This window comes from Schistocerca serialis, chromosome 9 (assembly GCF_023864345.2).
Source record: "Schistocerca serialis cubense isolate TAMUIC-IGC-003099 chromosome 9, iqSchSeri2.2, whole genome shotgun sequence".
NCBI classification, from domain to species: domain Eukaryota; kingdom Metazoa; phylum Arthropoda; class Insecta; order Orthoptera; family Acrididae; genus Schistocerca; species Schistocerca serialis.
In genome coordinates, this window is record NC_064646.1 from 39,062,991 (window position 1) to 39,089,145 (window position 26,155).

At 44.2% G+C, this 26,155-nt stretch overlaps 1 protein-coding gene across 2 annotated transcripts in view; it reads left to right on the forward strand.

Annotated features, from left to right (window-relative positions):
• LOC126419841 (UDP-glycosyltransferase UGT5-like) overlaps positions 1-25,703 on the forward strand; it is an 81,763-nt gene extending 56,060 nt beyond the window's left edge. The window contains exons 4-6 of one of the 2 annotated variants that reach the window (XR_007576006.1): positions 6,395-6,547; positions 18,862-19,081; positions 25,312-25,447. Coding sequence is in view for 1 of the 2 variants with exons in the window: in XM_050087092.1 (XP_049943049.1) it covers positions 18,862-19,081; positions 25,312-25,621 (530 nt within the window). In the remaining variant the exon portion in view is untranslated. Of the gene's footprint in view, positions 1-6,394; positions 6,548-18,861; positions 19,082-25,311 lie in introns of both variants that reach the window. The other variant, XM_050087092.1, reaches the window with a different exon arrangement.
• Positions 25,704-26,155: the final 452 nt, after the last annotated feature.

The following is a 26,155-nucleotide window of genomic DNA, read 5'->3' on the forward strand; positions in this document are numbered from 1 at the left end:
AATAACTGAATATCACCCATTGGGATATTTTGTGATTTCTCAAAGGCTTTTGACTGTGTGAATAATGAAATTCTTCTAGATAAGCTTACATATTGTGTTATGGGTGGGACAGTGCACAAATGGTTTAATTGATATTTAATTGGTACAATGCAGAAGTTTGAATTTAATAGTATCGATAATCTGCAAAACTCAGCAGTGTCCTCTAATTGGGGAGGTATCAAGAATGGTGTCCCACAGGATTCAGTCTTGGGTCCCTTACTGTTCTTTGTGTATAATAATGACTTGCCACTCTATATTCATGAAGATACAAAGCTAGTTCTTTTTGCTGATTATACAAGCATAGTATTCACACCCAACAAACAAGAATCGGATGAGGAAGTTGTAAATAGTGCCATTTAGAAAATTGTTGAGTGGTTTTCTGCAAATGGACTTTCACTAAATTTTGAGAAAACACAGTATATTCAATTCTGACAATAAATGAGATAACAACATTGATAAATATAGACTTGGAAAAGAAGTCTGTTGCTATGGCAGAATATCCAAAATACCTGGCTGTATCTACTGATGAGAAATTGAATTGGATGAAACCCACTGATGATATTCTGAACTGGTTAGGTTCATCTACTTATGCTCTTAGGTTTATTGCAAATTTTGGTGATAAACATACCAATAAATTAATCTACTGCGCCTATTTTCATTCACTGCCTTCATATGACATCATATTTTGGTGTAACTCATCATTAAGAGAAAAAGTATTCATTGTACAAAATCTTATAATCACAACAATAGCTGGAGCCCACCCAGTCACCTTGCAGACATTTATTTAAGGATCTCAAGATATTCACAGTACCTTCAAAACATATGTATATATATACTTATGAAATTTTTTATTAATAATCAATACCAATTCAAAAATAACAGCGAAGTGCACAGCTACAACACTAGAAGAAAGGATGATCTTCACTATTCTGGGCTAAATCTGACTTTGATACAGAATGGGGTGAATTGTGCTGCCACAAAAATCTTTGGTCATTTGCCCAACAGCACTAAATGTCTGACCGATAGCCAACCAACATTTAAAAACAGATTAAAAGAATTCCTGAATGACAACTCCTTCTACTCAATAGATGTATTTTTAGGTATGGAGTAGTAATAGTTAAAAAAAAAATAATTTAAGAAAATAAAGAAATTAAAAATTAAAAAATTTATGACATTTTGTAAAGAAACCTTGTGTTAAACTGACACGTACCACAGCATTATGAAATGTATTCATGATCTATGGAAGAAGTCGTAATGTAATGTAATGTAATGTCGTGTAATGGAATCTTACAAAAGGAGCCTATAATTTAACATCATTCCTCCAGTAGAATTAATAAAACATTTGAAAGCACAAAAGTAATAATATACGTTTCTACAAGTCAAAGCGAGAATAAAAATAATAAATTATCGGTCAGGTGTTGCAAAACTTAGTGTAGAACATTAAGATATGATAAAATATAAGATCGTGGAAAAGAATTCAAAGCACTCAGTGTATGGTCTAACTTACTTGAAGTAGATCGAATCGATGTTGATGTGTGTGAGAGTGTTAGTGATGGTGGTCACAAATACCAAGGGGAGCGCTCCACTCAAGAATTGTCATCTTCTGGGGCAAAATCGCCATCTGTTAGGCTAGTATGACGTCGTACAGGAACAGCGAAGACGTCATGTCTACATATCACAAATAGCCCATTCTCTCTTTCGAGAGATCAGAAGGACTACCTATCCATTTGAAACTTGATTTACACAGGGCGTTGTATCAACATACACTATCCCACTTTATGTTGATTCCTTGTATCAAAAAACACAGAAACATGTATAAAATACAGGGTCTGAAATGATTCAACCGCTTCCAAAGTTTTTGACTTGAAATGTTCTATTCAGCGACACACTGTAAACCTCTGGCGCTAAACTACTGACAGCTGAGGTAGAGAAAAGTGTTCACAGAAAATTTACCACAGTACACGGCAATACGAAGGCTCGCTTTCATGCAGAAGCAAATTTACCTGTCCTGCTGAAGGGTGGCAAACGAAAAACAATGAAAAGGACGTCTTCGTAGCAAGCAGTAATAACGAATGTAAACACAGAAATCACATTTTTCAGGTGGAAAGCGAGTAAGCGTTTATCCGGGAAGTAACCAAATTACTGTACTGAAGACGCAACCAAGCAAAAACCTGGTTCAATTTTTGCTGCAAATGTAGAAAATCAATCTATTTTTACGCTACTGGTCATTAAAATTGCTACACCACGAAGATGACGTGCTACAGACGCGAAATTTAACATACAGGATGAAGATGCTGTGATATGCAAATGATTAGCTTTTCAGAGTATTCGCACAAGGTTGGCGCCGGTGGTGACACCTACAATGTGCTGACATCAGGAAAGTTTCCAACCGATTTCTCATACACAAACAGCAGTTGACCGGCGTTGCCTGGTGAAACGTCGTTGTGATGCCTCGAGTAAGGAGGAGAAATGCGTACCATCACATTTCCGACTTTGATAAAGGTCGGATTGTAGCCTATCGCGACTGCGGTTTATCGTATCGCGACATTGCTGCTCGCGATGGTCGAGATCCAATGACTGTTAGTAGAATATGGAATCGGTGAGTTCAGGAGGGTGATACGGAACGCCGTGCTGGGTCCCAACGGCCTCTTATCACTAGCAGTCGAGATGACAGGCATCTTATCCGCATGGCTGTAACGGATCGAGGGGCCACGTCTCGATCCCTGAGTCAACAGATGGGGACGTTTGCAAGAGAACAACCATCTGCACGAACATTTCGACGACGTTTGCAGCAGCATGGACTATCATCTTGGAGACCGTGGCAGCGGTTACCCTTGACGCTGCATCACAGACAGGAGCGCTTGCGATGGTGTACTCAACGACGAACCTGGGGGCACGAATGGCAAAACGTCATTTTTTCGGATGAATTCAAGTTCTGTTTACAGCATAATGATGGTCGCATCCGTGTTTGGCGACATCGTGGTGAACTCATATTGGAAGCGTGTATTCGTCATCGCCATACTGGCGTATCGACACGGCGTGATAGTATGGGGGTGCCAGTGGTTACACATCTCGGTCACCTCTTGTTCGCATTGACGGGACTTTGAACAGTGGACATTACATTTCAGATGTGTTACGACCCGTGGCACTACCCTTCATTCGATCCCTGCAAAACCCTACATTTCGGCAGGATAATGCACGACCGCATGTTGCAAGTCCTGTATTGTTCGAGTGCTGCAAGGTCTGGTCAATGGTGGCCGAACAACTTGCTCGTCACAATACGCCAGTCACTACTCTTGATGAACTGTGGTATCGTGTTGAAGCTGCATGGGTAGCTGTACATGTACACACCGTCCAAGGTATGTTTGACTCAATCCCCAGGCGTATCAAGACCGTTATTACGGCCAGAGGTTGTTGTTCTGGGTACTGATTTCTCAGGATCTATGCACCCAAATTGTGTGAAAATGTAATCACATGTCAGTTCTAGTATAGTATATTTGTCCAATGAATACCCGTTTATCATCTGCATTTCTTCTTGGTGTAGCAATTTTAATGGCTAGCAGTGTAAGTAATGGTAGTGTGGAATGGACGAAAGAAATGTATGAAGCTTCCAATATCAGAATATCTTCTGCTATATTTCGTATACATTGCGTTTATACGGCTGCTATATGTGCTTGAAGTGTAAACAATCCGTCAACAATACGTCGCTGATGCATTACACACGACATCACTGTGCAAGTGATTATGTCTTTCGGTTCCTCCTCGCACTCCTTCCTGAGGCTTCTAGTAAAGAGCTCTCGGCTGTGACCGCAATGCCTATACTGATTCAGGCTGCAGGAATATCATATTAAATACAGCAACTGAAGCAAAATTGTAGCCGCCGTTAAGTTATCAAAGAAAGAAACACTAAACAATCCCTTAATGACACTGACAGTTAGTTCTGGATGAGTTTCGATATTTCAGCGAACTAACCTTGCCACCCTCAACCATCTTTGAATGTGTGTTGTCTGTGTTCATAGTTGCCCACCCCACTGGCAGTAGAACTCAACTGATGTGTAATAGGATGACTGGAGTAGGTGGCGTGGTCAGGGTTGTAGGGCGTGGCTGGGCAGAAGAAGGTGGCTGTTTTTAGCGATCTTCCTCTTTATTGTCGGTTCTCACAATACGTTTTCCGGTAGCTCAGCCCCACCGCTCGTGTCGTGGTGGAGACGTGCTGATGCTCGCAGCCCGGAGAACGCGACGCCGCGCTCGGTCAGCGGCTGTGCAGGAGGTAGGAGGACAGCGGCACGAGACCCGGCCCTGCACACCTCCTGCAGACGCTGCAGCTCGTGACGACGCCGGGAGTCGCCGGTGCGGTAGCGGGCAACGCCCTTCGCCGGCCGGTCCTCGGAGACGGCGTCAGTGATGACGACGACGTAACAGCGACGAAACATCCAATCGGCCCAACCGATGCCGACGACCACCTCTGATGCCCTTAAATAGTGCAGACCGCTGCTGAATCCGCCGGTTACGTGGCGCCGTGTTTATTAGAACCTTCTCGATGAGTTGGCTAACGCAACCGCGCCACACACAGTCCGAGCCTGCGTAATTCTGCTAAGCATGCGTTCTGGCTGTTGATAGCTGCCGCACACGTACACACGTACCGACGCTCGTTGCTAAACTGTGTCACCTGCATAACGCGGCGGCCAGCCTTCGTCCGCCGTCTGCCGTGAGGCTGGCGCATCGCGCACTGAAACACACTAAATCGCAATTTCGCACCGTATTTCCTAAAAATAACCCCTTGTCCTCTACAGATGTGACGGACATGTATATCACATGTAACGCGGCACCACGGGTATGAGTGCAGTTAATATTAAATCGTCTAACAAATAAACGTGTACCTATCCATTAGTTGTGAAAAATACAGGGTTATTACAAATGATTGAAGCGATTTCACAGCTCTACAATAACTTTATTATTTAAGATATTTTCACAATGCTTTGCACACACATACAAAAACTCAAAAAGTTTTTTTAGGCATTCACAAATGTTCGATATGTGCCCCTTCAGTGATTCGGCAGACATCAAGCCGACAATCAAGTTCCTCCCACACTCGGCGGTGCATGTCCCCATCAATGAGTTCGAAAGCATCGTTGATGCGAGCTTGCAGTTCTGGCACGTTTCTTGGTAGAGGAGGTTTAAACACTGAATCTTTCACATAACCCCACAGAAAGAAATCGCATGGGGTTAAGTCGGGAGATCGTGGAGGCCATGACATGAATTCCTGATCATGATCTCCATCACGACCGATCCATCGGTTTTCCAATCTCCTGTTTAAGAAATGCCGAACATCATGATGAAAGTGCGGTGGAGCACCATCCTGTTGAAAGATGAAGTCGGCGCTGTCGGTCTCCAGTTGTGGCATGAGCCAATTTTCCAGCATGTCCAGATACACGTGTCCTGTAACGTTTTTTTCACAGAAGAAAAAGGGGCCGTAAACTTTGCACAAAACACGTTAACTTTTGGTGAATTGCGAATTTGCTGCACGAATGCGTGAGGATTCTCTACCACCCAGATTCGCACATTGTGTCTGTTCACTTCACCATTAAGAAAAAATGTTGCTTCATCACTGAAAACAAGTTTCGCGCTGAACGCATCCTCTTCCATGAGCTGTTGCAACCGCGCCGAAAATTCAAAGCGTTTGACTTTGTCATTGGGTGTCAGGGCTTGTAACAATTGTAAACGGTAAGGCTTCTGCTTTAGCCTTTTCCGTAAGATTTTCCAAACCATCGGCTGTGGTACGTTTAGCTCCCTGCTTGCTTTATTCGTCGACTTCCGCGGGCTACGAGTGAAACTTGCCCGCACGCGTTCAACCGTTTCTTCGCTCACTGCAGGCCGACCCGTTGATTTCCCCTTACAGAGGCATCCAGAAGCTTTAAACTGCGCATACCATCGCCGAATGGAGTTAGCAGTTGGTGGATCTTTGTTGAAATTCGTCCTGAAGTGTCGTTGCACTGTTATGACTGACTGATGTGAGTGCATTTCAAGCACGACATACGCTTTCTCGGCTCCTGTCGCCATTTTGTCTCACTGCGCTCTCGAGTGCTCTGGCGGCAGAAACCTGAAGTGCGGCTTCAGCTGAACAAAACTTTATGAGTTTTTCTACGTATCTGTAGTGTGTCGTGACCATATGTCAATGAATGGAGCTACAGTGAATTTGTGAAATCGCTTCAATCATTTGTAATAGCCCTGTAACGCGGCACCATGGGTATGAGTGCAGTTAATATTAAATCGTCCAACAAATAAACGTGTACCTATCCATTAGTTGTGAAAAATATATAGATATCCTGTTGAAATAGCTTTCCTTCTTCTGCAGGATATACAAAAGTTTCTGGACGAGGCCACAGACGGGGCGATATACTTCAGTATGGGCTCTAACGTGCAAAGTGTTCACTGGCCTGAGGAGAAGCGGTCCGCCTTCCTGAAGGTGTTTTCGCGGCTGAAGCAGCGAGTCCTGTGGGCATACTGGGTGAGTGCCGCGTCTGCGTCACACCAACTCTTAAAACAAAAAGGCGACACAAGAAACAAGCGGCGGTGGACGTGTCAGCTTCTGTAAGTGTGTTTCTTATTTATACGTCTACAAAAATTCTGAACACATTGATAAGAAGAAGGGGCAGCATGATGGGACATCTACGGTATTTGAGGGAACTGCGGGCGGTAAAAAACTGTGGGGGAAGTCAGAGATCGGAATGCATCCAATAAATTGTTGAGGACGCAGGGGGCAAGTAGTACTCCAGCAATGAAGAGTTTGGCACGCGTGAGGAATTCGTGGAGGACCGCATCAAACCAGTCACGAGACTGACGAATAAAAAAAAAGAAGCACTAAATTCTGTTCCTTTTTCTGAGGCTGCAGCATCATGTGCCATGGCAGTGGACAGCACGAAAAGGGGAAAACGGTCGTTATGGGAGAAGAAAATGGACGAGGAGTTTGGAACTGGGGGGGGGGGAGGGGGAAGATTGACATTTCTTCAAAAATAACTTGTGTTTCGATATAAACTGGTTGTGAACTAGGATTATTGTAGATTTCCACCAGACAGCTACAGAAATTAATGGAACAAGACTCTATCACGAACAAAACAATTATTTCTTCCCAAAAGGTACCCGGTATCCAAACTGTTCAGAGTTGCCATAATGCAACAGAAAGAGAGCATATACGAATGTCCGAAAGAGCGGATACCACCGGTGGCCATCCAGCTCTCCAGAATGAAATGATAATTAAATCAAGACCCTTTCGGAAGCTTAGCACGTATTCAACTGTCCCCTTTGATGTATATCAATGCCTGTCGGCAGCTTAGGGTCTTGATTTAATTATCATCTCATTCTAGAGAGCAATTACAAGATGCAGTGGAGTTAGTTCTTCCACTGCTGCATGCATTTTTCATTCGGGGAATGGCGAATGAGAGAATACAGACCACTGCTCACAGTAGAGGCGAAGGCATTAGCATAAGCGACTCAGTTGAGATAGCACAACAAAACGGCGCGTCTCCGGTTCGCGGACAGGAGAATACTCGGTAGATAAACCGGGTAGGTGGAAAATGAAATACCACCGGCGGCCAAAATGACAACCAGAATCCCTGCTGCGTCTAACTGGGAGCAAGCGGCGGTATGGTCGGCGTCTGTTCACCATGAGGTGCGACTGTGAACACGCTCCAGGAACTCACCATCCCTGGTTCTACACAACTAGCTATTAAGAAAATAATTTCTTCAAACAGATATCAGAAGAATTGTAAAGGATACAGATCGCATATATGGATATGTGTTACACAAAATTGTGAAGTCTTTCATATTAGGTACTACATACAACCATTCATTAGTATATTAACAGAATTTTCCGTCGGTTCTTGGTAGAACAACATTATAATAAATGAAAAGCATCAGTTTTGTAGAACAAAAGCAAACTGGTGCTTTTCATTTATCATTCATTAGTACTTAACTGTCTCCATAGACTTCTGTTTGACGAAATTATTTTCTTAATACGATTACCAGGTATATGAGTGTTTTGTAATAACCTCATTTCACAGTCCTCTTGAACATACGCTGAGATTTATACAAATTAAATTAAAATTCTCATTCTTAGTTAGCGGAATATTAATTACATATTCTAATACATTATTCTGAGGTACTGATTTTCTTTTCCATTTCCTCACTACAATCTAAGTTGATGTCTACATTTGCTACTATATCTTTTCGATTTACACACATGACGGTCCAGACTATATGCACTGAAGTGCCAAAGAAACTGGTATAGGCATGCATATTCGAATACAGAGGTATGTTAACAGGCAGAATACGGTGCTATGACCGGCAACGCCTATCTAAGACAACAAGTGTCTGGCGCAGTTGTTAGATCGGTTACTGCTACTGCAATGGCAAGTTATTAAGATTGAAGTGAGTTTGAAAGTCGTGTTACAGTCGGCGTACAAGCGATGGGACACATCACCTCCGAGGTATCGATGAAGTGGGGATTTTCCCGTACGACCATTTCACGAGTGTACCGTGAATATCAGGAATCCGACATGGCTGCCGCCGGAAAAAGATCCTGCAAGAACGGGACCAACGACGACTGAAGAGAATCGTTCAACGTGACAGAAGTGCAACCCTTCCGCAAGTTGCTGCAGATTTCAATGCTGGGCCTTCAACAAGTGTCAGCGTACGAAACATCCAACGGAACATCATCGATATGGGCTTTCGGAGCCGTAGCCCCACTCGTGTACCCTTGATGACTGCACTATACAAAGCTTTACTCCTCACCTGGGCCCATCAACACTGACATTTCACTCTTGATGACTGGAAACATGTTGCCTGGTCGGTCGAGCCTCGTTTCAAATTGTATCCAGCGGACGGACGTGTACGGGTATGGAGACAACCTCATGAATCCATGGGCCCTGCATGTCAGCCGGGGGGCTGTTCAAGCTGGTGGGGGCTCTTTAATAACGTGGGGCGTGTCCAGTTGGGGTGATAAGGGACCCTTGATACGTTGAGATACGACTCCGACAGGTGACACGTACGTAAGCATCCTGTCTGATCAAATGCATGCATTCACGTCGATTGTGCACTTCGATGGAATTCGGCAATTCCAGCAACACAATGCGACACTCGACAAGTCCAGAATTGCGACAGCGTGGCTCTAGGAACATCCTTCTGAGTTTAAACACTTTCGATGGCCACCAAACTCCCCAGACATGAACAATATAGAGCGTATCTGGGATGCCTTGCAACGTGCTGTTTACAAGACATCTCCATTCACTCGTACCCCTACGGATTTATGAACAGCCCTGCAGGATTCATGGTGTCAGTTCCCTCCAGCACTAGTTGAGACATTAGGCGCGTCCATGCGTCGTCGTGTTGCTGCACTTCTGCATCCTCGCGGGGGCCATTCGCGATATTAGGCATGTGTACCAATTTCTTTGGCTCATAAGACGCCCCAGGCGAATCACACTAGAAGAAATATAGTAGCAAATGAAGACACGAACCTAGATTGTAGAGAAAATATGGAAACTAAATTCAGTACCTCAGAAATACGATTTGAGTTGCCTTGAGAACTAGTCACATCGAACATAGATGACTTAAGAGTAGCAGGGAAAAGATTAGAAGGCATTGATAAGTTCATAGATAAAGCACAGGTCGATATCGAATGAGACAAGAAAGTCCACACGTATTAGATTGCTCCCTACGTGAGTATATGTTTAGTTAGTTTAGTTATTGTATTTGTGTGAAACTTCCTGGCAGATTAAAACTGTGTGCCCGACCGAGGCTCGCACTCGGGACCTTTGCCATTCACGGGCAAGTGCTCTACCACCTGAGCTAGCGAAGCACGACACGCGCGGTACTCACAGCTTTACTTCTGCCAGTATCTCGTCTCCTACCTTCCAAACTTTACAGAAGCTCTCCTGCGAACCTCCGCTGCAGAGTGAAAATCTCATTCTGGAAACATCCCCCAGGCTGTGGCTAAGCCATGTCTCTGCAGTATCCTTTCTTTCAGGAGTGCTAGTTCTGCAAGGTTCGCAGGAGAGCTTCTGTAAAGTTTGGAAGGTAGGAGACGAGGTACTGGCAGAAGTAAAGCTGTGAGGACCGGGCCTGAGTCGTGCTTCGGTAGCTCAGATGATAGAGCACTTACCAGCGGAAGGCATGGGTCCCGAGTTCGAGTCTCTGTCTGGCAGACAGTTTTAATCTGCTAGGAAATATTCATATCAGCGCACACTCCGCTGCATAGTGAAAATATCACTCTGGATTGTATTTGTGTGCTATTTAAAATGTAATTTTATTAAATATTTGTATAAAAATTGTACAATGAGCCTGACTGAGGAAATTTCAGTCTTTCCATTTGTGTAATCACGACTGTGGTGACTGCACCAGAGCCAAATAGGCTGATTTTACGAGCAGGGGGCGAGGAAGTGGTTGTCTATGAGAAACTACCAAGACCCTTGGATGATAGAGTGTTTATAAAAAATAGACGTTGATATGATGTTTTCTTTAAAGTGAAGTAGAAGAAACAAAAAATGAGAAACTTTAATTGTCTTAACGGCACTTTGTGTAGTGCCCATTAATGTACTTTTGGGGGGAGGCATCATGGCCTTAGAATATTTCAGTTATCTCATACTATAAAGAAAAAGAAGAGCCAGCCCCCGACATGATGAGACAAAAATGCAAACATGATATTTGTGGAAGATAACTCTTTTAAGCACAACTGGAAGCCAGCTATCTCTTAGCGGTCAACAAATACGCCAGCATGGAACTCACATTTGTCACCTCACGAAACAAGTCGAGGGTCAAGGACAATTTCGTGGTAGGATAAAGCCAGAGCTAGATTTGGAGTGTTAAACGAGAGTTAAGGTTACCATGTGCACATGTAAGGTTCCAGAGGCTAATTAAGAACTGTGTAAAGGATCAGCTACGAGCAGCAGGCGTATCAGTACCAAGTATCCAGTATTCAGTGAGCACCTCGCCAGTATAAAGACGTAACTGTTCGGTGACACCTAGAAGCAGCCACTGATGGAACTTCAGAAACTTCCACAACGAAAAGACGGTGAAATACCGACGTGGACACAACTAAAACTGTCAGAGAAGTAGTACCTAATGTTTTCACTGGAATAGTGTTGAAAAGAGGCAGCTGGTCTGCGTCTCAAACTGTTGCTGTTGTGAATTTCAGTAAATAACAGGAAAAAGTCACTGATTAATACTTGTCTCCGGTGCGTAAGGCCAAGGGGTCAATGATTAATGAGCTAGGCCAAGTGTACATTAGTTCACAGGACGGGTGACAGGAAGAACACTCGTTTCTGATAGAAACTGTAGTCAGCTGTAGTAAAAGTAACGCCCTTAGGATAGGATCTGGCTGAATCTATAGGAAATTATGTGACTCTGTATGTAGAAGAAGATGTAGTTGTTGGAACACCTCACATGTCATTGTGTTTAACTTGCTACTTAGGCAGACCATTGCTGCCAAAAACAACTCTCTGTCACGAGTCGCCAACAAGGGACCAAGGGTATTCTGCTCCCTCTCATCTCTGCTATAAAGTTTGATCAGGGTAACTACAACACCACGTTAAACTCACAATGTCGCCACGTAGCTGACACCGACCCTATACTTGTAAACTGGACCTTCCCATCTCTGTTCTTCAGATGGTACTACAGAAAATATTCGCCATTACTGATATCAGACTTTATGGAAATGTAGTATACTGAAAAAGTTCGTTTACGGCAGAGGGTGCTACATGCTACGTCACTGTGGAAAACCCAGACGGACAGCCGAGAACGGTTGTAACAGGTTATAATCACAAACGTGAGACACGTAACCTGCTGAAAGACAAATCTACCGACAAACGACATAGTTTGCTTCGTATTCTTGATGCTGTGCAACAGCTGTTCCTCAGATTAAAGAACGTGTTTGATGCTTACTAGGGTTTTCCATACAAAGGTAGGACACTGAAAGACGTTTTTATGGAGTAGTAACGAAACTCTGGGATGTGTGTGTGTGTGTGTGTGTATGTACCTGATGGCTTTGCCGCTCACTTTTTTATGTAGTATATGTTTCCGCAACAATGAAAGTCAGTATATGTGATGCGAATATCTGCTGCTTTTCTCTTGGTTTCCATTCAGATACCCTGCACATTTGTGAATATTTTTGTAGAATGGAGAGTACATCACATGTCCTATAGCTATAATGACCTAGATGGAACAATAAACAACAGAACTGTGGCTTTCTTTCATATCAAGTAGCCGGCCGCGGTGGTCTCGCGGTTCTAGGTGCTCAGTCCGGAACCGCGGGACTGCTACGGTCGCAGGTTCCAATCCTGCCTCGGGCATGGATGTGTGTGATATCCTTAAGTTAGTTAGGTTTAAGTAGTTCTAAGTTCTAGGGGACTGATGACATCAGAAGTTAAGTCCCATAGTGCTCAGAGCCATTTGAACCAACCCTATCAGTAAAATGTTGTGAAGTTATTAGAGTGAGATACCATAAGTACTTATGTGTAAGATGATTACTGCTTGATCGCAGTGCTGTGTAAATTGTAAATTGTTACAGTTTTTCACAGTCAAAAAATTATCGTAGTTACTTCTTCGGTGCGATTGTTCCAAAACTGCGGTTTGTCTGTATTCTACCCACGAATCGAGAATCACTGTGCATGGGTTTCTTGTTTGTTTTGATCGGACTCTATGTCTGATCAGCATACAGTAGCTTTAGTATGTTTGTGCGATGTGTCAGGTCAGATCGCCTAAAAGGTCATCCACAAGTCTTAAAGGTATTTCGAGAAAAGTGGACCGAAGTTCTCTCTGCACTGTACTGGCAGTAGACTGGTGTCCAAAATTAGAGCAACAGACCGCTATTTCCCCGACCTGTGTGTAATTCACAGTATACTCATACAAACTGTCAGTATATGCCCGTACACTCGCGTTATGCCTGGAAGATGTCATTCCAGTCAACGGACAACCATTCCCTGACGTCATGGCACCTATGAAACGGCGTAGTGTTGGAGGGTAGTCCCACATCCACAGTCGCTGTGTACACAATCACAGACGGTGCAGTATAGCACAGAGAAGACGCCTACCAGACACTTTGAGGTGGAAGGCCATGTTGTTGTCGTTGTGGTCTTCAGTCCTGAGACTGGTTTGATGCAGCTCTCCGTGCTGCTCTATCCTGTGCAAGCCTCTTCATCTCCCTGTACCTACTGCAACCTACATCCTTCTGAATCTGCTTAGTATATTCATCTCTTGGTCTCCCACTTCGATTTTTACCCTCCACCCTGCCCTCCAGTACTAATCCCTTGATGCCTCAGAACATGTCCTACCAACCGATCCCTTCTTCTAGTCAACTTGTGCCACAAACTCCTCTTCTCCCCGATTCTATTCAATACCTCCTGATTAGTTATGTGATCTACCCATCTAATCTTCAGCATTCTTCTGTAGCACCACATTTCAGAAGCTTCTATTCTCTTCTTGTCCAAACTATTTATCGTCCACGTTTCACTTTCATACATGGCTACACTCCATACAAATACTTTCAGAAACGACTTCCTGACACTTAAATCTATACTCGATGTTAACAAATTTCTCTTCTTCAGAAACGCGTTCGTTGCCATTGCCAGTCTACGTTTTATATCCTCTCTACTTTGACCACCATCAGTTATTTTGCTCCCCAATTAGCAAAACTCCTTTACTACTTTGTGTCTCACTTCCTAATCTAATTCCCTCAACATCACCCGACTTAATTCGACTACATTCCGTTATCCTCGTTTTGCTTTTGTTGATGTTCATCTTATACACTCCTTTCAAGACACTGTCCATTCCATTCAGCTGCTCTTCCTAGCCCTTTGCTGTCTCTGACAGAATTACAATGTCATTGGCAAACTTTAAAGTTTTTATTTCTTCTCCATGGATTTTAGTACCTACTCCGAACGTTTCTTTCATTTCCTTCACAGCTTGCTCAATATACAGATTGAATAGAATCGGGGAGAGACTACAACCCTGTCTCACTCCCTTCCCAACCACTGCTCCCCTTTTATGTCCCTCGACTCTTATCACTGCCATCAGCTTTCTGTACAAATTGTAAATAGCCTTTCGCTCCCTGTATTTTACCCCTGCCACCTTCAGAATTTGAAAGAGATTATTCCAGTCAACATTGTCAAAAGCTTTCTCTAAGTCTACAAATGCTAGAAATGTAGGTTTGCCGTCCCTTAATCTTTATTCTAATATAAGTCGTAGGGTCAGTATTGCCTCACGTGTTCCAACATTTCTACGAAACCCAAAATGACCTTCCCCGAGGTCGGCTTCTGCCAGTTTTTCCATTCGTCTGTAAAGAATTCGCGTTAGTATTTTGCAGCTGTGACTTATTAAACTGATAGTTCGGTAATTTTCACATCTGTCAACACTTGCTTTCTTTGGGATTGGAATTATTATACTCTTCTTGAAGTCTGACGGAATTGCGCCTGTTTCATACATCTTGCTCACCAGATGGTAGAGCTTTGTCAGGACCGGCTCTCCCAAGTCTGTCAGTAGTTCTAATGGAATGTTGTCTACTCCCGGGGCCTTGTTTCGACTTAGGTCTTTCAGTGCTTTGTCAAACTCTTCACGCAGTATCCTATCTCCCATTTCATCTTCATCTATGTCCTCTTCCATTGCTATAATATTGTCCTCAAGTACATCACTCTTATATAGATGCTATATATACTCCTTACACCTTTCTGCTTTCCCTTCTTTGCTTAGAACTAGGTTTCCATCTGAGCTCTTGATAATCATACAAGTGGTTCTCTTTTCTCCAAAGGTCTCTTTAATTTTCCTTTAGACAGTATCTATCTTACCGCTCATGAGATAAGCCTCTACATCCTTACATTTGTCCTCTAGCCATCCCTGCTTAGCCATTTTGCACTTCTTGTCGATCTCATTTTTGAGACGTTTCTATTCCTTTTTGCCTGCTCCACTTGCTGCATTTTTGTATTTTCTCTTTTCATCAATTAAATTCAGTATCTCTTCTGTTACCCAAGGATTCTACTAGCCCTCGTCATTTTACCTACTTGATCCTCTGCTGCCTTCACTATTTCACCCCTCAAAGCTACCCATTCTTCTTCTACTGTATTTCTTTCCCCCATTCCTGTCAATTGTTCCCTTATGCTCTCCCTGAAACTCTGTACAACCTCTGGTTCTTTCAGTTTATCCAGGACCCATCTGCTTAAATTCCCACCTTTTTTGCAGTTTCTTCAGTTTTAGGAAGAATAAAACACGGGCAGTCGCAAACTGATGTAGCCGGATGGCTTAATGTGAATCGTTCCATTGTTTCTCGGATATGGCGACAGTTTATAGACACCAATACTGTATCCCTAAAACCAGGGCAGGGTCGACCACGTATGACATCAGAATTGGCTGTAAGGGCACCTCGGTACCGTCTTGGTACTGCGCGGTAACCGGCATCTGATCTCCCAGCGTCCACTGGACGTGCTGTATCGAGGCAGAAGTCTTCGGCAGAGTGGCCTTTATTGTCGGCGACTTGCTGTATGTGTACCTGTGACGCGTCTTCACACAAGGGAACTTCTAGAGTTGAGTCGTCAACTGACACCTGGATGGTCGAACTGTGGGCCAACGTTCTCTTCACAGATGAGTCCCGATCTCGTCTGGAGAGTGACTCCCAAAGGATTCGGATCTGGAGGGAACGTGGAACACGATTTCGGGACCCAAACATTGTGGAAAGAGACCGAAAAAATGATTCAAATGGCTCTGAGCACTATGGGACTTAACTTCTGAGGTCATCATCCCCTAGACTTAGAAATACTTAAACCTAACTAACCTAAGGACATCACACACATGCATACTCGAGGCAGGAATCGAACCGGCGATCGTAGCAGTCGCGCGGGTACAGACTGAAGCGCCTAGAACCGCTCGGCCACCGTGGTCGGCCGAAAGAGACCGATATCGAGGAAGATCGCTGATGGTGTAAGCAGGGATTATGTTGACCACTCGAACATATCGTCATGAAATTTTATGGGTGAATCGGCGAGATTTAATTGCTGTGAGGAAGCGTGACGAGATCTTGGGACTTCACGTGTGGTTACTGCGAGGACTACGTATTAATGGACGATAGTGCTCTGCCTCATAGAGCACGTGCGGTTGAATTTTTCTCGGAGACGAAAGATACCGCACGCAAGTTGTAGCGTGCTCGATCTCCGAATTTGAATCCCCTAGAGCACATGTGGGGTGCACTTGGGAAACGGGTTGCACCACGCCACCAACCACTCTGCAAGATCTAGAAGCAGCGCTGCGGAAAGAATGGGCGTTAGTACCTCAACATGAGATTCTTGACGTCATTCAGAGCATATCCTGTCGATGGCAAGCCTATACTGATGCCGGAGGTGGTCAGATCCCACACTGAGCACATTAACCAGCTGCGTGCAAATCCGGTAAGTTGGAAAAAACTAAGAAAATTTTTGTATTACGTTACGCTTGTTGCAATTGTTTACGTTCTGTATTCTTTACATTGTTTCTAGTATCCTGTCACCTGTTTATACTGTTTGGTGGAAAAATAAACGCAATCTTGCAAAATTTCCCTTTGTTACTTTAGTTTGGACACCAGTGGAAATACAGTGCTTTCTATGAAACTTAAACGCTGTAAAGCAGGCAAGGAGTTCTTACATTTCATGGCTGTCGTATTTTGGATGCCGATCGCGATAGCCGCGTGGTCTTAGGTGCCTTGCGACGGTTCACGAGGCTCTCCCCGTGGGAGGTTCGAGTCCTCCCTCGGATTAGATTATATTAGATTAATACTAGTTCCATGGATCATGAATATGATATTTCGTAATGATGTGGAACGAGTCAAATTTTCCAATATGTGACATAATTAAGTTAATTTAACAACATAATTAAGTTAATATAACAACTTTTTAATTTTTTTAATATTTTTTTTTCTTAATTTATATCTAAAAATTCCTCTGTGGAGTAGAAGGAGTTGTCATTCAGAAATTCTTTTAATTTCTTCTTAAATACTTGTTGGTTATCTGTCAGACTTTTGATACTATTTGGTAAGTGACCAAAGACTTTAGTGGCAGTATAATTCACCCCTTTCTGTGCCAAAGTTATATTTAATCTTGAATAGTGAAGATCATCCTTTCTCCTAGTATTGTAGTTATGCACACTTCTATTACTTTGGAATTGGGGTTGGTTGTTAATGACAAATTTCATAATAGAGTATATATACTGAGAAGCTACTGTGAATATCCCTAGATCCTTAAATCAATGTCTGCAGGATTATCTTGGGTGGACTCCAGCTATTATTCTGATTACACGCTTTTGTGCAATAAATACTTTATTCCTCAGTGATGAATTACCCCAAAATATGATGCCATATGCAAGCAATGAGTGAAAATAGGCGTAGTAAGCTAATTTACTAAGATTTTTATCACCAAAATTTGCAATGACCCTTATTGCATAAGTAGCTGAAGTCAAACGTTTCAGCAGATCATCAATGTGTTTCTTCCAATTTAATCTCTCATCAATGGACACATCTAAAAGTTATGAATATTCTACCTTAGACATATGCTTCTGATTGAGGTCTATATTTATTAATGGCGTCATACCGTTTACTGTACGGAACTGTATGTACTGTGTCTTATGAAAATTCAGTGAGAGTCTGTTTACAAGGAACCACTTAGTAATTTTCCGAAAGACATTATTGACAATTTCATCAGTTAATTCTTGGTTGTCAGGTGTGATTACTATTCTTGCATCATCAGCAAAGAGAACTAACTTTGCCTCTTCATGAATATAGAATGGCAAGTCATTAATATGTATTAAGAACAACAAAGGACCCAAGACCGACCCTTGTGGAACCCCATTCATGATAGTTCCCCAGTTTGAGGACTGTGCTGATCTTTGCATATTATGAGTACTGCTTATTTCAACTTTCTGCGCTCTTCCAGTTAGGTACGAATTAAACCATTTGTGCGCTGTCCCACTCATGCCACAATACTTGAGCTTGTCTAGCAGAATTTCATGATTTACACAATCAAATGCCTTTGAGAGATCACAAAAAATCCCAGTGGGTGGTGTTCGGTTATTCAGATCATTCAAAATTTGATTGGTGAGAGCATATATGGCATTTTCTGTTGAAAAACCATTCTGGAAACCAAACTGACATTTTGTTAGTACTTCATTTTTACAGATATGTGAAGCTACTCTTGAATACATTACTTTCTCAAAAATTTTGGATAAATCTGTTAGAAGGGAGATTGGACAGTAATTGTTGCCATCAGATCTATCCCCTCTTTTATGCAAAGGTATAACAATAGCATATTTCAGTCTATCAGGAAAAATGCCCTGTTCCAGAGAGCTATTACACAGGTGGCTGAGAATCTTACTTATCTGTTGAGAACAAGCTTTTAGTATTTTGCTGAAATGCCATCAATTCCATGTGAGTTTTTGCTTTTAAGCAAGTTTATTATTTTCGTAATTTCAGAGGAAGAAGTGGCTGAGATTTCAACTGTATCAAATTGCATAGGTATGGCCTTTTCCATGTGTGTGTGTGTGTGTGTGAGTGTGTATGTGTGTGTATGTATGTGTGTGTGTGTGTTGCCCTTAGTGTAAGTTAGATTAAGTGGTGTGTAAGCCTAGGGACCGATGACCTTAGCAGTTTGGTCCATAGGACCTTACCACAAATTTCCGAAATTCCTCTTGGGGGAACGGCTTTTGCTGTCCAGAGGCTGTTGTCGACACAGTGCGTGCGATAGAAAATCACGCCGCACATTATCACGACTGCAATGTACCAGCCGAGTGGCGGCTACAGCTTTCGCTTCGCTTGTTTCGCAGCCCACAAGAACGTGCAGGCGTTCATCACGCACGGCGGGCTGCTCAGCACGCAGGAGGCGACGGCCAGGGGGGTTCCTCTGGTGGGGATCCCTGTGTTTGGCGACCAGCTGCTCAACATGGCGCAGGCGCAGAGGCAGGGCTACGCGGTCACGCTGACCGTCAGCAACGTCACAGAGGCGTCGCTGCAGTGGGCGCTCGACGAGGTGCTCACCGTCCCCAGGTGAGCGGGCTGCGGCTCACAGTACGGCGGCCAGAGAAATCTGACGTTTGCGCGAGGTTGGTGGCTTTTTCTACCTGCAACCTACGAAAAATTAGTGTGTGCCCACACATTCGTATTCCTACATGTACTAATCCTACATGTACATTAGAGGCTTATCTCACTAGGGGTAAGATAGATAATGCCTACATGAAAATTAAAGAGACCTTTGGAGAAAAGAGAGCCACTTGTATGAATATCAAGAGCTCATCTTCAATAAAATTCTTCAGGTTATCAGACCGCATCGTCATAATTTTAAAATGCGCCAACGTTTCGGCCAGCGTTGCAGCTAGCCTTCATCAGGGCCTTACGTTAACTGCTAAATGAACACACTTGGATTCCTTAAATAGCTGCACGAGTAAACCGTGTCGTTACTTGATTGGCTGTACTAGGAGGAAGAGGAGGGGTGAAAGGTATGCTTTATTGGTGTTTCCTTTATTATCTGTCATTGGCTGAAATAGCTGTTTTCTATTGGTCTTTATATTAATCCACCCCATTGGAGGAGACGGGCGAATAGCGAACAGGTGATGGCTGTGACGTCACACTGTTTCCATGCTGTCCAGAAGCCGGCTGCGGCGTGCCATTGCTTTGTGTGCTTGCGACCACTACTGTGGCTCTCCGCGTGTCCGCATGGGCCGCCACGGCTCTGCCGCCGCTCCGTAGCCCTGCTATTGCAGGCAGCCAAGACCTCGGAAGCTTGTACCCGTCCTCTCTATTCATGTTGGCGGGTCTTTTGGCTATTTCTATCGCCTCTCTAATCTTTCTTTTGAAAGTGAGAGGCTGTTTCTCCAGGACGCGGGCTTCTTGAAAAAATATTGGTTTCCCGCACTCGTCTCGGTGTTCCGCCACTGCTGACTTAGTGTGTTGTTTCAGGCGGATATATCTTTCATGTTCCGAGAGCCTAGTGCTGATCGGACGTCCCGTCTCACCTATGTAAACTAATCCACACGCACAACCAATTTCATACACGCCAGCTGTGTGTAGTTTGTCAACTGCATCCTTGGTAGAACCGGGCATGTCTGATATTTTGTTTCTGCTTCGGAAAATTGGTTTGATGTCGGCTTTTCGTAGAATTTTGCCAATACGTTCGGTGACCCCTTGTACATATGGTAACACAGCAATGCTCTGTGCCTCCTTCTCCTCTTCCCTATTAGTCTTCTCCCTTGCCGACATGGTGCTGTCTATCATCTGCTTCCCATAGCCATTAGTTCCGAAGATGGACCTGAGGTGTTCAAGTTCTGTCTTCAGATGTTCTTCGTCGCTTATCCTGTACGCTCTCTTCGTTAGCGTGTGCAGGGCGGACTTCTTCTGCGTGGGGTGATGGTGGGAGGAGGCGTGAAGGTACCTGTCCGTATTGGCTGGTTTCCTGTACACTTTGTGGCCAAGTTTACCATCAGGTTTTCGATAAACTTCCACGTCGAGAAAAGGCAGCACCCCATTCTTCTCTGTTTCCATTGTAAACTGGATTTTCCTATGCTGTTGGTTAAGGTGCTTGTGGAAGTTCTGTAACTCCTCTTCTCCTTGGGGCCAGATGACGAAAGTATCATCGACATAGCGAAGCCAACAATTTGGACGTAATGGTGCGGACTGGAGGGCTGTTTCCTCAAATGCCTCCATGAAAATTTCTGCTGCGATAGGCGATAGGGGTGAGCCCATAGCTACACCGTCAGTTTGTTCATAAAATTGACCTCTCCACCTGAAATAGGTGGTCGTCAGACAGTGGCGCACAAGCTCACATACATCAGGTGCCACGCGTTCTGCTAGGATGTTCACAGTATCTGACACTGGGACATTCGTGAATAGGGATTTGACGTCGAAGCTAACCATCAGATCTTGGTCCGTAACACGCATTTCCTTTAGGAGAGACACGAAGTGAGTGGAATCCTTAACGTAGGACTCGGTTTGATGCACTAGGTGTCGGAGCCTAGGTGCCAGTTCTTTCGCTAGGTAGTAGGTCGGCGAATTTATACTGTTTACTATGGGCCTTAAGGGGAAGTCGGTTTTGTGTACCTTCGGTACACCATATATCCTTGGTGCCTGTGTCACTTGCGGGATGAATCTTCTGGCCTTGTCGAAATTGATTCTAGAGTGCTTGAGCAGTGCCTGCGTCGTTTGATTACCTTGGCCGTCGGATCTCCCTGAAGTTTCTTGTAGATGCGGTCTGATACCCTGAAGAATTTTATTGAAGAAGACAACGGCCGCGGAAGCCTACGCTTACAATCAAGAGCTCAGATGGAAACCCAGTTCCAAGCAAAGAAGGGAAAGCAGAAAGGTGGAAGGAGTATACAGGGTATTACAAAAAGGTACGGCCAAAGTTTGAGGAAACATTCCTCACACACAAATAAAGAAAAGATGTTATGTGGACATGGGTCCGGAAACGCTTAATTTCCATGTTAGAGCTATTTTTCGTTTCCTCAGTATGTACTGTACTTCCTCGATTCACCGCCAGTTGGCCCAATTGAAGGAAGGTAATGTTCATTTCGGTCCTTGTGTTGACATGCGACTCATTGCTCTACAGTACAAGCACATCAGTATGTAGCATCAACAGATTAGTGTTCATCACGAACGTGGTTTTGCAGTCAGTGCAATGTTTACAAATGCGGAGTTGGCAGATGCCCATTTGATGTATGGATTAGCACGGGGCAATAGCCGTTGCTCGGTACGTTTGTATCGAGACAGATTTCCAGAACGAAGGTGTCCCGACAGAAAGACGTTCGAAGCAATTGATCGGCGTCTTAGGGAGCACGGAACATTCCAGCCTATGACTCGCGACTGGGGAAGACCTAGAACGACGAGGACACCTGCAATGGACGAGGCAATTCTTCGTGCAGTTGACGATAACCCTAATGTCAGAGTCAGAGAAGTTGCTGCTGTACAAGGTAACGTTGACCACGTCACAGTATGGAGAGTGTTCCGGGAGAACCAGTTGTTTCCGTACCATGTACAGCGTGTGCAGGCACAATCAGGAGCTGATTGGCTTCCACGGGTACACTTCTGGGAATGGTTCATCCAACAATGTGTCAATCCTCATTTCAGTGCAAATGTTCTCTTTATGGATGAGGCTTCATTCCAACGTGATCAAATTGTAAATTTTCACAATCAGCACGTGTGGGCTGACGAGAATCCGCACGCAATTGTGCAACCACGTCATCAACACAGATTTTCTGTGAACGTTTGGGCAGGCATTGTTGGTGATGTCTTGATTGGGCCCCATGTTCTTCCACCTACGCTCAATGGAGTACGTTATCGTGATTTCATACGGGATACTCTACCTGTGCTGCTGGGACATGTGCCTTTACAAGTACGACACAATATGTGGTTCATGCACGATGGAGCTCCTGCACATTTCAGTCGAAGTGTTCGTACGCTTCTCAACAACAGATTCGGTGACCGATGGATTGGTAGAGGCGGACCAATTCCGTGGCCTCCACGCTCTCCTGACCTCAACCCTCTTGACTTTCATTTATGGGGGCATTTGAAAGCCCTCGTCTACGCAACCCCGTTACCAAATGTAGAGACTCTTCGTGCTCATATTGTGGACGGCTGTGATACAATACGCCATCCTCCAGGGCTGCATCAGCGCATCAGGAATTTCATGCGACAGAGTGTGGATGCATGTATCCTCGCTAACGGAGGACATTTTGAACATTTCCTGTAACAAAGTGTTTCAAGTCACGCTGGTACGTTCTGTTGCTGTGTGTTTCCATTCCATGATTAATGTGATTTGAAGAGAAGTAATAAAATGAGCTCTAACATGGAAAGTAAGTGTTTCCGGACACATGTCCACATAATATATTTTCTTTCTTTGTGTGCGAGGAATGTTTCCTGAAAGTTTGGCCGTACCTTTTTGTAACACCCTGTGGAGTGACTACCTATACATCTCCATATGAGCCATAATTCTAATATCTTATCGTCGTAGTCCTTACGCGAAACGTACGTTCCCGGCAGTAGAATCATTCTGCTGTCAGCTTCAATCTCCAGTTCTCTAAATTTTCTCCATAGTGTCCCACAAAAAGAACGGCGCCTTCCCTCCAAGGATTTCCATTTCAGTTTTCAAAGCATCTCCGTAACACTTGCGTGTGATACGAACCCACCAGTAACAAACCTAGCAGCCTGCCTATGAACAGTTACGACGTCTTCCTTTAACCCTATCTGGTGCAGGTCCCAGACATTCGAGCAATACTCAAGAATAGACCGCACCAGTGTCCTATGTGCGATCTCCTCTACACATGAACCACAGTCTCCTAAAATTCTCCCGATGAACCCAAGTGGACCACTCGCCTTCTCTGCCACAATCTCCACATGCCCGTTCCAGTTCATGCCGCCTTGCAATGTTACGCTCAGATATTTAAACGGCGAGACTGTGTCAACAAGTGCACTGCTAATACTGTGCCCGTCATCCAAGAACAAGTATAGTCCCTCCTTTATTCTGTGTCATCCCATACCATCTGCTAGAGACTAGCAACAGCTGGGCGGGGAATTACTGTCCCGTGTGTGGGCTGCATGGCTTGAACAATCGTGTTTGGACTGTTGTCACAACCAGAAATCATGGACTGCCAGTGAATGGTGTCGCATTGTTTTCCGTTATGAATCACGGTTCTGCACTACTCTGGATCACCGTTGTGAGTGAGTGTGGTGTCAATTTGGGGAGGAGTCATATTCTTCCAATTATTTGGAGAGGCACAGCGGTGCTACTACTGGGGTCATGGTGTGGGAAACCATTGGGTACGACTTCAGCCCACAGCTGGTAGAGACTGAGGGAACTCTGATGCGTGCTCATCTGACAGTATGGTGATGCCCTTTTTCAACAGGACAATGCTCGTTGACACACGCCGCGTGACCCAGTGTACTGGCTGCCTGATGTTTAGATACTCTTGTGTTCAGCAACACCCAAGATCTGTCCCCAATAGAAGATGTGAGGGACCAGCTTGGATGTCAATCACAGTGTCAGTACGTAGGATATGAAGGACTAATTTCAATAGTTGTGGGTCAGCTTACGTCAACAGAGTGTGTAAAGGCCTTATGGCACGGTTTCCAAACGAATTACTGCATGCTTCCTATCCAGAAGGGGTGCAGCACTATACTGATAAATGAGATCACACCAGCCACTTTTTTTTTTATCAACCTGACGCTGTTTTATAATCACCTCTCCTCTCAAGCCATGAAATTTCATTTCGTTTTCTCTTCCCCTTCTGCGCCCTTCACCTTCTTTTGTCAGGCACTGAAGATTCCCAGATTCGTAACTCCAATGGGCGCCCCTGTCTTGTAGCCATTTGTCGTCCAGAGTTGTAGGCCCATGGCCTTATGTGATGATTGAGGTGCTTTTGAATCTGAGAAATGCAAATCGAACCATCTTAAATGTTATGCTCTTGAAAAATATTGAAGTTCAGGTACTAAATGAAGAAGAATTCAGACGAATAGCTGAAAAGAGTCAATAGGGGTCTGTTACCAGAGGGAGAGACTTGTGATAACTTGCTGCTAAAATGAGCCCTAGAGAGTGAAGATGGTAATAGATAAGGAACAGGATTTGCGAAAGAGATTATTGGGATGCACAGATGAAAACAATACCATAAGACAGGACAGAATCAGGGGTAGAATCATACTAGTCAAAAGTTAAATAATCTAAAAAGACACAATCTAAGCATTTTTGCAGAATGTAAGCCATAAAAAATACATTCGGTGTACTCCAGAAGGAGTACACTTATTAATGGAAGGAGTGTATTCTGTTGCATCCAGTAGAACACCTGATGAAGCAGAAAGCCACCCTTCTCAATGGCTGTTCGCCTATATTCCATTCATGACATCTTCACTGGGTTCTCTGGCTGAGTAGGGGATGGGGTGATGGAGGAATGGAGCTCTGGTTATTGAAACCCAAGAGTTAGAGCGATGTGGGAAAGGTCAGTGTTCAGAGGAAACAGGTTCCGCTTTCCTCACATATGTATTTGCTGATTCAGAGTGGTATGATAATCACTCCCTCATGTCTATGATGCATTCACATAGCATATTGTTAGATCGCTAATGTTGGCAGCACCCAGGCGGAAAACACTCGTGGGCCAAAGTCGAATGCCTTCAGCCAACCCAGGACTAGAAAGCCTTTGATCAGGACAATGTGAACAAACTACATAAAGCAGCGTCACCAACTGCTGTTCATTTGAACACCGATCTTTGTGTAACTCTTGACACTCGGTGTGCAGGTACCGAGAGAACGCCCAGCGGCTGTCAAGGATCTTCAACGACCGCCCGGTGAAGCCACTGGACGAGGCTGTCTACTGGACAGAGTACGTGATCAGGCACCACGGGGCACCTCACCTCAGGTCCGCGGCGCTGGACCTCGCCTGGTACCAGTACTTCCTGCTAGATGTCGTCGCTGTGCTGGTAGCCGCGGCCGCGGTGCTGCTCCTAGCGGTGGGGATCGCAATCAGGGCCGGACTGCGGCTACTGAAGCGGACTGCTGGTGGATCCAAAGCCAAGAGGACTAGTAGCAAGTCCACCAAGAGAGACTGACGGCGTTTTATTTATCTCTTGTATATATCTGATTTGTATATTTCCCAATTTGTATATTACCCAATAAAATGAGTTTATATGACTATCGAGTTTAGCTGTTCAACATTGGACAGTAAAACCTTATCCACTTAATAATCGTTTATTCACCCACAGATCGTTTCACAATTAAATCAGCCACACAAGCTTGATACAACAATGAAACATAACTCATTGTTAACATGCATGCGTGTGTCTAATGACTTACTACTCTAGTTAACTGCAAAGCTAATGCTTCACGCACTGTCCATATTTCAATGAGCACAACACGCTCGATACTTTACGCTGACGTCAGGGCACCTCCATTGCTGCCTTTGTGCTTCACCACTCGTCTCTCTGACTCTGCTCGGATGGCTTTCAGCTTTCTAAGCTGTCATCAGACAGCTTAAGTCTTGTCTGAAAGTTGGCCTACACATCCAAAAGCCAGTTCACAACATAATATAAAATGAACATTGTTCTCTAACACGTATTTTGCGTATTTTAATATTTAACGTTTCC